Source organism: Sebastes umbrosus, chromosome 12, assembly GCF_015220745.1.
Source record: "Sebastes umbrosus isolate fSebUmb1 chromosome 12, fSebUmb1.pri, whole genome shotgun sequence".
NCBI lineage: Eukaryota > Metazoa > Chordata > Actinopteri > Perciformes > Sebastidae > Sebastes > Sebastes umbrosus.
Window position 1 is genome coordinate 26,414,745 of NC_051280.1, and position 15,190 is coordinate 26,429,934.

Sequence of the window (15,190 nt, forward strand, 5' to 3'; positions counted from 1 at the left end):
AAGAGGACATCCTAGGCATTCCAGTGATATGGCATGTGTTTTGTTTTTTTCTTTTTTAAATCAATTTGAATGTATTCTTGGTTTAATATCACTCTACAGCCATAATCTGTTCATTTTTTGGTCTTTTCACACTGAAATAGTCCTGTAGTCCACTGGACAATAAAAAATAAAGTTTAACAAGCCTAAATTGTTAAGATTTTCTTTTAACCCTAAATAGGAAGGAAATCACAAAAAAAGTTATTGGAAGACACTTTTTTACCCTCCTTTTGTCCTCGGGTCAAATTTGACCCATTTTCAAACTTCATTAAATCATAAGTATGGATTTCTTTAATCTAATTGCCCCAAAATAACATGGATGGTTGCCTACTCAAAACAATATTCTGACTAAAAGTTTACATATACCAGTATGTGATAATACATCAACATTATGTTCCTCTGATAATAACTTTAGTCAAAGTAATTCACAACATCTGCTTTTTTTTTTACTAAAACATTAGGTATAATTTCACAGAAATTAGGTTTATTAACCTTAACTTCCCCCAAAACATGTAAATTAGGAATGAAGTTGGCCAAAAAGGCGTAACACAGAATTGGGTGATAGTTTATACTGTATGCTTTATAAAAAGTCAAACCAGGAGGATATAGTACCACCACCCCACCACCAATGTCCCAGAAGGTGCATCATCTCACCTCGTGTTTGTTCCCTCTTGGCTTGCTGTTGCTGTCTGAGTCATACACACAGGGCACCTCGCTGCCGTCCTCTGAGGCGGAGCACATTTCGCCTCCTCCGGGGTGAGTCGAGGTGAACCCTCCGCCGGGCTGGCTGCTGTAGGAGTGACCGTCAAACCCTCCTCCTCCGGCGGCTCCGTGGAGAGGCAGCAGCGGGTTGTCCACCGGGTGGCTCCTCCTGCCTGCTCCCCGCTCCAGAGTGTCTTTCTCCCCGTACGAGTCTCCGTCCTCCTCCTCCTCCGCTGCGCTCTTGTCCTTGTTCTTACCGCGCCGGTTGCAGGTGGTTGCTATGAGGATGATAGCGAGCAGGAGGAGCGTGCAACTCCCCGCGAGCACCACGATGATCACAACGGACAGGTCCCACCACTGCGCGTGCTGCTCCTCGTCACCGGACGGTTGGTGCTGGTAAATCGTCCGGTCGTTCGGTGGTGCGCCCGCGACGATGAGAAAGTGGAGCGCGGCAGTTGAGGTGAGCGCGGGCCGCCCGTTGTCACTAACAGTCACCGTCACGCTCAGAGTCTCGTCCACGTCGTTGCTAAGCACCCGGTTCAGGTAGATCTCACCGGTTGCTTTGTTAATTGAGAACACGGAGGGCTCTCCGGTGGCTAACGCGTACGACAGCTCCGCGTTAACGCCTTCATCCGCGTCTCGCGCCTCTATCCTGGTTATGACGTACCCAGTCGGTGCGTCACGCGGCAGTTGGACTTCAGCGGAGCCGTTGGTGAGGAGCAACGGCTGAGTGATGATGGGCGCGTTGTCGTTCTGGTCCACGATCCTCACGTAGACGTTGGCGCTGCCGGTTAACGGCGGCGAGCCTCCGTCGCTGGCCGTGACGCGCAGCTCCAACTGCTTCACCACCTCGTAGTTGAAGCTGCGCAGCGCGTAAAGAGACCCGCTGTCCGGATCCAAGGACACGAAGGTGGAGATCGGAGCTCCCATGAAGTACGTGTCCGTTAGTTTGTAACTGACCTTCCCGTTTGACCCCGTATCCGTGTCGCGCGCCACCACCGTGGTGATGTACGCGCCCGGTGCGTTGTTCTCCACCACACCCACCTCGTAGATCATCTTACCGAACACCGGCGCGTTATCGTTCTCATCCTGGAGCCGGATGGTGTACTGAGTGATCGTCCTGAACGGAGGAGACCCCAAGTCCTCCGCCACCACCGTGAGGTTATACTCCGGTATCTTCTCCCGGTCTAACGGGCTCGTGCTCACGATCATGAAGCTGTCCTCGTACGCCTGCTGCAACCGGAAGTGGTCGTGTCCGTAGAGCGTGCAGTGCACCTGTCCGTTAGCACCGGAGTCCCGGTCCGAGGTGCTCACCAGAGCCACGAAGCTCTCTCTGGCCGCCGCCTCCGTGATGTACGCGATGCCCGCCGTGATGGACGTCATCGGCGTGATGGAGATCTCCGGCGCGTTGTCGTTCACGTCCTGCACCTGGACTACGATCTTGCATATAGCCGGACTCGGGTTCGGACCCAGATCCATCGCCTGGACGTCGAACTCATACGTGTTTTTAGTCTCAAAGTCAACCGGGTTCTCTAAAGTGAGCCTCCCGGTTTTCCGGTCCACTTTGAAGAGTTGCGTGATCTCCGGTGGCACCTGGTGACCGAACCCGTACACCACGTCTCCGTTCAGCCCTTCATCCGGATCCTCCGCGTTCAGATCCAAGAGGAGGAACCCAACCGGTGCGTCCTCGGGGAGATCCACGGAGAAGCTGTTCCGGTCGAACACCGGGCTGTTGTCGTTGTAGTCTTTCACTTTCACGTTAACGCGCGTGGTTCCGGTTCTTGACGGGTTGCCTCCGTCCATAGCAACCAGCTCCAGCGCGTAAGACCCCTGAGTCTCTCGATCCAGCTCCTTCATGAGAACCAGCTCCGCATATTTAACCCCGTCGGCTCTGCTCAGCACGTCGATGGAGAAGTGGCTGTTCACGGAGATCTGGTAACTCTGGATGTAGTTCGTACCGACGTCTTCGTCCACGGCGAAGTCCAGCGGGATCCGCGTACCCACCGCGGTGTTCTCGGAGATCTCCAGAGCGGACTCTCTGCGGGGGAACTCCGGCGAGTTGTCGTTGATGTCCTTGACCTCCACCTCGACGTGGATGAGCTTGAACTGCTCCTTGGAGAAGCTGACCACGTCGAAGGCGATGAGGCAGTGCAGCGTGTGTTTGCAGACGCGCTCCCGGTCCATCCGCTCTCCGATGGACAGCTGGCCGTCGCTCTCACGCAGCCGGATGAAAGACGAGTTGAACTGTTTCATCATCCTGAAATTGGTCCTGATGGAGCCACCCGAGGAGGAGGAAGATGAAGAGGAGATGTCCTTGGCCAAGTTTCCAATCACTGTCCCAGGTGCGTCTTCCTCAAATGTCTGATATTTGAGCGTCTTTCCAGCAGCCAGGCTCACCAGAAAGACGCACAGTAGCACCAAGTTCCACCCTGTTTCTCCCATCTTTACCACCTGCACTTTAAATAAAACAAAATAATCTGAGTCTGATTAGAAGTTAAAACAAAAACTGCTAAAAAAAAAAAATTCCTTCCCCTCTCTTTCCGCAGGGTATTGTTTATTCTCATGTATATAATAAAGCCAGTAATAATAAATATTCCATATAGTCTTTCAATGCGCACTCTGGATGCGCTCCTCTCTCTCTTTCTCTTTCTCTCTCTTTCTCTACTGAGGTGTGCTGCTCTTCTCAGCGCAAAGAGGTTCTGCAGTGTCTGCAGGAGGGTTTATACGGAGAGGCATGCAAATGAGCCGCACTGTGACCAATCCGGGCTTTGAGATGGAGAGAGAGAGAGAGATGGAGAGAGAGAGAGGGGGACTTCTGAAAGACCTCTAAACCCTGTTTTAGAGATTCCTGGACTGTGCGGAGAAACTTGGCACCCAATATGTGCATGGGCTAAACGCGTAGGGGCTTGATTTAATACAGATATATAGTTTTCTGTTGCTTGTTTATGTTCCTCGGGCTGTTGGATGAGTCTGCGCACCGACACATGGAAAAGGGGTGGTGGGGGGGGGAGAGATGCGCAGTGTCCCTGAGAGCTAGAGGACAAAGCATTTGAATAGGAGTGTCTGTTCAGGATATAGGCGCACTTTTCAGTATATGAGGAGATTTATGCTTTAAACCAGGGCTGTCCAAAGTGGGGCCCGTGGGCAAAAGTGGGGCCCGCCATCAGGTTTGATTTGGCCCGCCAGATGTTAGCAAATTCTTTCTTTTTTTTATTAAAAGACCAAACCGACTTTACTGTCTTTTGGAGGTCGTACCAGGCTCGGGTTTATGGTTAGAAGATAGTGGCATCAATCAATCAAATCAATCAAAATGTATTTGTATAGCCCTTTACAATAACCAAAAGGTACCAACCGGGCTACTAGGTATTAAAAGCCAATCTAAATAAAAAAGTCTTGAGCTTAGATTTAAAAAGTGCTGGGTCAGTAACAGTGCATATATCAGGATCAGCATCACATGAAACTAGAAAACCTAAGGACTCCATACCATTTCATGTCATATTAGCTTGTCAGGAAGGAGGCTAACACTCTAAAGTTGGGCTAAATGTTGGTGGGGAAAAACTGGCATGGCCATTTGTCAAGAGGTCCCTTAACCTCTGACCTCATGATATGTGAATAAAAATGGGTTCTATGGGTACCCACGAGTCTCCCCTTTACAGACATGCCCACTTTATAATAATCCTATGCAGTTTTGGGGAAAACATGCAGTTCTTTGAATGCAGTATACATGTGTTATTTTTGCCTATTCTAAAAATTGTGTATTTTAATATTTTTACATACTGGGGTCGCTAAACAGTCTTGTCAATTGTATTCAGCAGGTGGGTTTGAAGGGGCTAACTACGTAAAACATATTCAATTAAGGGAACTTGGGATCCTAGTACCATTTTGCATCTTAATAATACAATACAATAGGTGTTTAATTTTGGCCCGAGGCTCTCCATTGAGTTTCATTTTGGCCCTCCAAGGGAAAAGTTTGGGCACCCTTGCTTTAACCACTGTTCGGTTGGATCCTCCACGCGCGTGTCCGGGCGTGGAGGATCGGTGACCTCTCCTCACCTCTGCTGGGAAATAAGAATATGATTTGTCCTTTTTCCTTCCAGCCTCAGAGTGCCCTGATCCACACACCATGCACAGATGAGATTTCATATAATGCCGCTTCTGATAGACCCCACAATGATAATGCTGAGACAGCTTTAACATGCCAAATATATAAGTAGAAGGGTATAAATATATGTATGTACACATCTGTTTCTGGACGCATGTGTACATTTATACACATTTATGTATATATACTGTATACATTTTACCACTTCTATTATTATTGATATGTTCTGTGATGTTCTGTTTTAGCAGTTACCATATTTGTTTTACTCTATCTGCTTTTATTGTCTGTTGTTCTGTTTTAACAGTTACCATATCTTTTACTTTATTTATCTGCTTGTATTGTCTTGTGATGCACTTTGTAACATCTGTTTTGAGAAGTGCTATATAAATAAATGTATTATTGTTATATTATTATTATTATTATTATTAAATAATGGCCCAGGCTGGGGGAGTCAAAGGGATGTTGGCGTAACTGGTGGCAACAGCATCGTTTTATTGCTCATTTTATTCTCATTAATAAATTCTATAAATTTTGCTTCTTGTCTTCTATTATTCATCCTCCCCAGTGTGTTGTAATCCAGTAATTGTTTGCCTATCAGATCATATCTGGGACTATAGAAACGGGTTGATATCCACTTAGACATTGATTTTTTTATTCTAATTCGGTCTCGAGCTCAGATCGGCTCACGAGATGTCGAGAGAGGGGATTTTTTTTTTGTAAATTAAAGCCAGGCCTGGTTTAACCTCGCCTGCCAGAACAGAACAGAACAGAGAGGCGCAGGTGAAGTTAGGCGGTTACGCACGCACACACAGTCTTCCGCGAGCCCGTTACAAATGGGATTTGGCTGTAAACGCAGTTGGGGATTTATCAGGATTTCAATGGTGAGATTATATCAAAGGCGTATGAAGCCCTCGTTAGCAGCGGCGGGATAATGGCATGGCAGGGTCTCCCTTTGCAGACGTCCAACCCGGCATTGTAGCCCCCGAGCTGGGCCTGTGGGGACCCCAAAAACCCCCGCAGATCTCCGTCTAACTGCAGCATAATGAGGCAAAGCCACATGCAGCCTTTGTATTCCTCCCTCCCTCCTCCTCCTCCTCTTCCTCCCTCCCCAGACCTGCCCTGGTCCCGGCCACGACTCCTTTCATTACAGGGAGATGGGAGATGAATTGCTCTGGACATCAGGGTCCCTCCTATTAAAATACATTTAGAGAGAGACCAGGGCCCCGTCACGGCTCTTTAAGAGATTTTCTCATTCTTCCCATTGGACTCTCTCTCTTTCCCTCCCTTCCTTACTCCCTCCCTCCCTCTCTCTCTCTCTCACACACACACACACACACAGCTTTTCAGGGGCAACACTTGCCTCGCAGTAGAAGCTAATATCAGTTGGCATGTCCTATAAAGAACCCATCTGCCACAGAAAGTCAAATAGGAGACACCTGAATGGGCAACATCTAGTCAGGCAGCTTGCATATAGTTAGACACAGTCAGGCCTGTCCTAAACGATAAGGAGACACACAGTTCTGGGATTCATTAAGGACAGAACAGCAGAACCCCCTATCGGGGTGCTGTAGAAATATTGGCAAGACTTTCTAATCAGGCACCTTTACAAAGAGTTTATAAATTGGGTTATTAAAGCTGCAATGGGTAGAAATGGAACAAATATGATAAAAAAAAGTTATTTTTATAAAACAGCCACTATATTCTGACCATGAGACAGGTAGTCTGAAAAAAATCATGTGTCTTCAGGTGCTCCTAATGACATCTGCAAGATTTCACAGAGTAGTTGCAAAGTATCAGTGATAATATGAAGATAACTGATGAATCTGTGTCAGCAGCAACATGATATAGCAGCTCAAGTCTGATCCCAACCATCTCTCTTTCACTCCTCTATTGATCCTCTATTGATCCTCTATTGAGCCACACTAATAATAATAATAATGTGCTCTCTGCTGGGTGTTTATTCTCATTTCTGTGTGTGTTTAGAGTACACAGGACAGACAGACAGAGAGAGACAGACAGACAGACAGACAGGGAGAGAGAGAGACAGACAGACAGACAGAGAGAGCAATCAAAAGCAAATGACACTATGCTATGTTGAGTCTCGCCTCGCGGATTAAGCTCTCTGCACGTGCATGTACGTGCGCGTGACACTTTTATTTTCCTTACAATGTTCCTCCTTACTCAAAGCAAAGCTGTCATTTGAAGGACACAAAATAAGTCTCTCACGTGACCACCGTGTCGATCTCGCCCGTCTGCACGCGAGTTCAACAATAGCAGAATTAGAGAGCGTCTCTATTCTTCACGGAGGGACGCATTAGCATTTTTCTTTAACGTATATAAATATATCTTTAGAGAGGACCTTCCTTTCTTTCTTTTTGCTCCACCATTGTGGGCCCATTTGCTCTAGTGATCGCCGGGTATTTGGATTCCTGCCTGGCTGCCTCTCGTTGGGGCTTAACTCATTGAGATGGAAATAGGCGATTTGGTGCCTTTTGTCCAGCAGATAAGCGGTGGAGGGAGAAAGTGGGGGAGAGAGGGTGAGAAAGGAGTCTGCGTGTGGAGAGGGGGGTCTAAAATAATCGATCAGAGCCCTTCACCCCCCCTTCCCACACGGCTAACCTTTGCTTAACTCGCGTGCCATCACAAGCCCACAGTCCTAATTGGTTCCCCTGCACTAATTATCCAATTAACGCCTCTCCACCGAGAGGAGCGCACTTCTCTCTGCGCTATTGATGGACATGATTGGGAGTGAATGCACCCATCAGCTCCAGAGTGCAACACTTGAGGAACTATAGTGTCACCCCCCTGTATAGAGGTCCTATAAAGAGAGGACTTCGCACTTCACTTATACAGAAGGGTTGATGATGGCGCCCATTCAACCTGCATTATTCCTCAACTCTTATCGATAATTGAAGGCATGGTAAAGTGGCGCGCAGGTTTAATTAGGCCCGTTTGTGTGGAAGGTGGGAAATAAAAGGTTAGGCTGAAAGACCCCGAGTCTGGCGCTCCGTGTTATAAGCCCATTCACAGTGAAATGTCCACTTGAGATGGAAAATTGTGCAGAAATGTTATTTCCTCTAAGAGATAAAAAGTTATTTAAGTTGTTTCTAAAAGTGTATTTAAGGGGACTGAAAGCTACTAAGGTGTTGAGGGGGGGCTGAAAACAATGCCCTCCCCAGGGTTCTTAATATTTTCCAGATCTGAAACGATTAATCGATTAGTTGATCCATTATTTGACAATCAATTCCTATTTTCAGTCACTCTTTTGGCAAAAAAAAGCCCAAAATTTGCTGGTTCCATTCAGCTTCACCAGTGTGAGAATTTGATGCTTTTCTCAGCCTTATATGAGTATATCACTTTATAGACTATATCTTTGGGTTTTGGACTGTTGATCAGGCAAAACAAGACATTTGAAGTATAGGCTGTCAAAGTTAACGTGATAATAATGCGTTTAGGGCATTAACGCAACATGTCAAAGGAGGTTAAATAATGCTCCAAACTTGCGCTACATTTTGGTGAGGAAAAACTGGCATGGCCACATACAAAGGGGTTCCTTGACCTCTGACCTCAAGATATGTGAATGAAAATGTGTTCTATGGGTACCCACGAGTCTCCCCTTTACAGACATGCCCACTTTATGATAATCACATGCAGTTTGAGGCAAGTCACAGTCAAGTCAGCACACTGAAACACTGACAGCTGTTGTTGCCTGTTGGGCTGCAGTTTGCCATGTTATGATTTGAGCATATTTTTCATGCTAAATGCAGTACCTGTGAGGGTTTCTGGACAATATTTGTCGTTGTTTGTGTTGTTAATTGATTTCCAATAATAAATATATGCATACATTTGCATAAAGCAGCATATTGATAAGAGTATTAAATACTTGATAAATCTCCCTTTAAGATACATTTTGAACAGATAAAAAATGTGCGATTAATTTGCGATTAAACACGATCAACTATGGACAATCAATTAATTAATTGCAATCAAATATTTTAATTGGATGACAGCCCTAATTAGAAGGTGTCATCTTGCTTGTGATCAAGCATTTTTTGCTATTTCCTGACATTTTACAGAAATCAAATGTTTTCAGAAACATCTTGTAGTGTACTGTTGGGCTGGAAAATGAGAAAGTTTGTGACCCGGCAGCCATGTTGAGATGAGTTGAAGAAATACCAAGCACCCACCAGCCGGAGCAAACTTTCTCATTGTACAGCTAAATAGTACACTACAAGATGTTTCTGAAAATATTTGAGGTGAGAAATACACATTACAGTAACAGAATATTGATTCATATTTGATCAGTGCTGCATAGTTTGACCGTTTGATCAGAGTTCACGAGTGATTGACAGCTGCCTCCGTTGAATGAACAGCCAATAGAAACGCTCTCTCTCTTTGAAATGACCTGTGATTGGTCAAAGTCTCCTGTCATGGGCTAGAGTTTTTAAAGCCTGAAAACAGAGCCAAGAGGAGGTGCAGAAGTCTAGTTTCCTCTCACAACACTTGAATTACAGTATGCTGAAAGGTTATTATGGAATTTTTGCCCAGAGATGCCAAAAAATATTCGGCCTATTGCAGCTTTAATCGATGAATCGAGAAAATATCGATTAATCATAACTAAAAAGTGATTGTTAGATGCAGCCCTAACATTGTCTTTGAACCTTTATCTTAACTAAACCCTCCCAACAACATATCAAAATAAAATGGCCTACAGTTATACTAATATAACAGTTGTTACAATTGTTTAATCCTGTAGGAGCCATGTTCGGTTGTTTATTTTGTTAAAGAACTACAAAGTTTGAGTTTTAAATGATGTAATCACCGCGCGCCCCTCCTCATTTAGAAGCAGACACAGGTGTGTGACAGGAGGACGCCCAGGAGACGTTGTTTTTCTGTCTGCTAAACAAAGATTAAATTTGTTTTCGCTTAGTTTTTTTATGTTGAACTAAGGCCTATAAGCTTGTTTGAATATTTTGATTCCTGCATCCAACTATAATTTCTTTATTTAGTTACAATAGTAATGCACTGCACATTGGCATGCACTCATTCATTAATCTGCTGCAAACCAAACACAGACCTTCAATCAACCCAACTCAGCAAGTAAGTGATGCATATATATTATGGGTATTAATTAAGCACGTCCACTGAACTGAACTACATGACTAAAAGCCATGACAAATATAGGCCTAATGTACTCCAATTGGTACGATCTGCAGGATGGACAATAATGCACTATACCCACTTTTAACAGTCTCTTCTGCACTATATTCACTTTTTTAATAGTCGTGTATCACAGCTGTTACCCTGCACTATATTCAGTTTTAACAGTTTTCTTCTTCATCTCCTTGTATTTTTATATCTGGTATATTTTTTTGTACTTTGTACTGTGCACTACTAACTTTTTACTAACATGTTTTGCACTATGGAACTGTGATGCTGGAAACTTGAATTTCCCTCGGGATTGATACAGTATCTATCTATCTGTCTATCTATCTATCTATCTATCTAATTTAAACCTTAATATATTAATGGCAGTTTTGGATTCTCCTTTGCTCTCTCAAAAAAGTCAGACTAACACTTTCAGCGCAAAATACGCACGAAAACGCACCAAACTGCAGTGTAAATATGCTCGTTTTAAGGGAAAACCCCATAACTGATCATGCTTGAATAAACGGTAGACTACTTTGCATTCTGATTGCGCCAACATGGGACCAATAGTGTGCATGTAATGTTGCAACAGTGCTGTGAATGAAGCAGCAGGCATCATGGACTGGCACCAGAGCACCACCAGATTGGTAACGTCCAGTAAAACACTAAACATTTATTCACCTCTTTTCTCAGTCTCTCTTTTTTTTTTCCTTCAGTTAACTTCTGCTCCGATCCATCACCTTCCAGCCCATCTGTCTCTGATAGCTGCAACACTTTGAATAAATTCCTCTCGACATAAACAAAGCGGTTAACATCTCATGAATGCAGCTTTTTACACCCCTCGCACACAGATTGTGGGGAAACTTTAGAGTAACCCAGTGCAAAGAAATCTGTCCTGGGACACTCCCTCTGAGCTTCCACTTCATTACCGGTATTGTGCTCGGGAGCGCGCAATCTGTGCGTCCGTCTCCGCCCGGCCACACCAGCTTTCTAATCACTTTCCAATGATGATTTAAAAGCTCGCAGGGTTCGTTTCCCTCCGAACTCCTCCCACCTCCTCCCACCTCCCCTCTCATTGTCCCTTTCACTGCTTCTCAGTCTCGTCCTGCTTTTGTCTGGAGCTGTTCTCCATCACTGGAGGCATTCTGGAGCTTGATTCAGTGGAGGTCAGGAAGAGCGCACATAAAGATCCAAACATCAGGCCCCAATAAAAGGAACCATATATTTGGGAGTTACCAAGTTTGGCCCCCTGCTTCAGTCTAGTAGGGGGAGAACTAGAATTAGAGCAGGGCTGTCCAAAATGGGGCCCGCGGGCCAAAGTTGGCCCGCCATCAGGTTTGATTTGGCCCGCCAGATGTTAGCAAATAATTTTTTTTTATTAAAAGACCCAACCGACTTTACTGTCTTTCGGAGGTCGTACCAGGCTCGGGTTTATGGTTAGAAGATAGTGGCATCATATGAAACTAGAAAAACCTAAGGACTCCATTAGTACCATATCATGTCATATTCGCTTGTCAGGAAGGAGGCTAACACTCTAAAGTTGGGCTAAATGTTGGTGGGGAAAAACTGGCATGGCCATTTGTCAAGGGGTCCCTTGACCTCTGACCTCAAGATACGTGACTGAAAATCGGTTCTACCCACGAGTCTCCCCTTTACAGACATGCCCATTTTATGATAATTCTATGCAGTTTTGGGGAAAACATGCAGTTCTTTGAATACAGTATACATGTGTTATTTTTGCCTATTCTAAAAATAGTGTATTTTAATATTTCTACATACTGGGGTCCCTAAACAGTCTTGGAAATGCATAAATTGCATAAATGAGCCCAATTGTATTGAGCAGGTGGGTAATAAGGGGCTAACTAAAACAAATTCAATTAAGGGAACTTGGGATCCTAGTACCATTTTGCAACTTAATAATACAATACAATAGATGTTTAATTTTGGCCCGTGGCTCTCCATTGAGTGTCAGTTTTGGCCCTCCAAGGGAAAAGTTTGGGCACCCTTGAATTAGAGGCTCGATTGTGTCTGATCTGAGGATGTTTCTCTTATTTCCTTATTTTGAAGACAAACTCAAAGTTTTTTTTTTTTTTTAACAATGTCTTTATTGTTTTTTTTGTTATACAAACATCAGCATTATTATACAATATATTCAATACAGGATTTTCTTTAACAAACATAACTTACTCCACCCACCCACCCGTTCTCTCTTAGCATTTCCCTTTCTCACAGGGCCAAAATCAATATACAGCTTCACAGTATCAATCATACAATTAAACAGTTGAATGGCACCTCTAACAAAATACAAGATACACATTAACAGAAAATACATATATGGAAAATAAATAATAAATAAAATAAAAATATTTTCAAAAACAAAAGTCCATTCCCTTCTGAGGGTCTAACACTATTGTGAATTTTTACGTATCCTATCTTAATTATTCCTCCTGTAGAAGCTCACCAATGACAAACTCAAAGTTAGTGCGTGAGGCAGGGAAAGGCTGGTGGTGTGGTGTGGGGGGCTGTGCACACACCTGATGGTTGCAGTGCGCCAGATTGTGCCGTGCTTTGGATGAACAGATGGGGTGGATGAGTTAAGAGAAGCATGGAGGGAGGGAATGGCAGACGTCCGCATATCACTCATGTGAAGTTATGTGTCCCCTTCTTCTTCTTCTCTCCCCTTGCATGGTACACGTGCATTAAAAAAAAAAAATAGGCACCAAGCATGCAGATGAGCTGCATTTGATGTGTGAGGTTGATGTAGTCGAAAACATAAGTGCCTGTGATAATTCATCAATCAATGGGGCATTGTGTGAGGATCTATAGGGAGACTTTTACTGGCCAAATGGCTCACTTAATAACCTTGTGATGAGAAATTAGTAATCTTGTGTATGGACGCAGCAGTGACAGAGGCGTAACACACTGCACGAAGATGAATATTCAACTAAATTGTGAACATTAGATCAATGTTTGTCAAGTTACACCTCTCAACAGCTGCTCCAGAGACAGATCAGCTCTATCACACAGTTATTTAGAGCTGTGAGACAAGTGTGAGACAGTCACTGAAAAGTCAACTCAAAAAGTTATGTTCATACAATTGTATTTTTCCGGACTATAGCAGCAGCAGCAGCATGGCTCTATGATGGACTGCCATGACATTTTGTAATCTTATACAGACATGCATGGTCCCCAGAGAATGAAGCCTACCGATTTTAAAGGTGCAATGTGTAAAAACATTCAAACATATTATCAACAGAATGTGAAGAGGTGACCGTGTTGACGTTATGTCAGAGACGGGTATGTATTGTTTCGCAGAGATATCTGCTGAAATGAGCATGTTAACCATCTAGCCCGGCCTGTCCTGTGTTGTAATAGAGTGCTCCAGGGATGACATACTTTTGTAGGCCAACCAGGAAGTTAGCATCGCACTGGTTCCCTCGGCAAAAAGCCAATGGGATTGATCCATTGGGTTTTGGATTATTGCTGAAAATAAGCTCTGTAGCAAACAAACGTTTATGAAACTTACACGTTTTGTTCAGCAAGATAATCTCCACAAATGAACACCACTTTTATGATTTTTGAAGTGTGAATGCAATCACCAGAAGTAAAAAGCTAACGTTAGGCTATAAACGACATACACCGCGGTCACATGAGCGCGAGTATACACAACGAAGCTGTAAAGGCGGGCGAGTCAGCGTGATGACGTTTTTAAGACACATAAAGGCTTCAAAATTCACGAGTGGAATATTTAGTGACGTATTTTATATGGTGGAACAAAACGTTAAAATCTCTTTAACTGGTTAAGCATGGTTGAATTTTGCATATTCAGTGGTTGGCTTTTCTTTTTTTTATAACATGACAGTAAATTTAGATTGTATGGACCCAGAAGTAGAGGTGAAATGCTGCCTCTCTATTCGTTTGGAGCATGTAAATACCTGTAAAACTGATGACATTTCTTCAACCATACTTTGTGTTTAGTGCTATTTATCAAATGTTAGCATGCATTTTGGACATCGCCATCTTGGGTTTTTGCAACCAGAAGTGACACGAGATAGTGGAGCTAAGTACAACCGAACATACTGTGCATACTGACATAATGTGACGTAACCCATTGGTTTGTGGACTGCTGTTTTGAAGCCTCAATTTCGGCATTTTGGCCGTCACAATCTTGGTTTTTGGTCGTAGCCATCTTGGGTTTTTGCAACCAGAAGTGACACGAATGGGTGGAGATAAGTACAACCAAACGCTGAATAAGTCTTTTTTTAGGCGACCAAAAAGGGTATAGTTAACTTTCATGAACTGAAAACACACTGTGAAAGGGTTAAAGTTTTTAAGACGAAAATACTGTCACGTCTCTGGCCTTGACTCCAGTAGTTTTTCAGTGTTCTGCTTCCCCTGGGTCTCCCCCTCCCCTGCCTGTGGGTGTGGCAGGGGCGCGGCTTCCTCATCAAGCACCTGGTCTCACTCTCCACTCTGCACTCTGCACCTGTCAACAATCACCTAATCAACCCACAGTACAAGAAAACCAGCTGTGTCTGTGTCTGCTTCTGGGTCCTAAACCAAAGCCCTCACAAATACAGTCAACTCCCAGACTTGAAATTAGTGATTGAGACCATAAACTCATGTTTGCAATGTTTGCTGAGGTAATAAATCAAGTGAGAAGTAGGCTCATTTTCTCATAGACTTCTATACAATCCGACTTCTTGTTGCAACCAGAGGAGTCGCCCCCTGCTGGCTGTTAGAAAGAATGCAAGGTAAAGGCACTTCAGCATTGACTTCACTTTTCAGACCCCAGAGGTTAACCACTGGCTGTGTACGGCTTCAAAGAGCTGATAGCATGGCTGTAGACTCTTTATCTTAATAGGTGATTATTACTGCAGATGTGTTTGAGCATCGAATTTTTTATTAAAGTTCCACTTACTAGATTTTGGGGCTTTCAACCACGTCTCTCAGTCCCCATTCAGTGACTGGAGCTGGCTCAGGTGTCACGCACAAACTAAGTGTGGTCTAACTTTAGCTTCATGGTGCGTTCACTCCCCGCTGAATAGCTTTACTGCTCTTGTTTCAGATTTGAAAAGGCTGTGAACTGCTGCATTAGTCAAAAATACAAGGCACCGCTCTGCTCAAGTGCCTTCTTTATACTGATCAGAGACATAAAATGCTCATGTAGAGATCAAAGATTTACATCTGCAATCTAACAAA

At 44.0% G+C, this 15,190-nt stretch overlaps 1 protein-coding gene across 1 annotated transcript in view; it reads right to left on the reverse strand.

The window, feature by feature from the left end:
• Positions 1-3,690, reverse strand: part of LOC119498159 (protocadherin-8-like) — a 5,511-nt gene extending 1,821 nt beyond the window's left edge. The window contains exon 1 of the mRNA XM_037786724.1: positions 691-3,690. Coding sequence (XP_037642652.1) covers positions 691-3,180 — 2,490 coding nt within the window. The 5' untranslated portion in view covers positions 3,181-3,690. The remainder of the gene's footprint in view (positions 1-690) is intronic.
• Between the last annotated feature and the right edge of the window lie 11,500 nt (positions 3,691-15,190).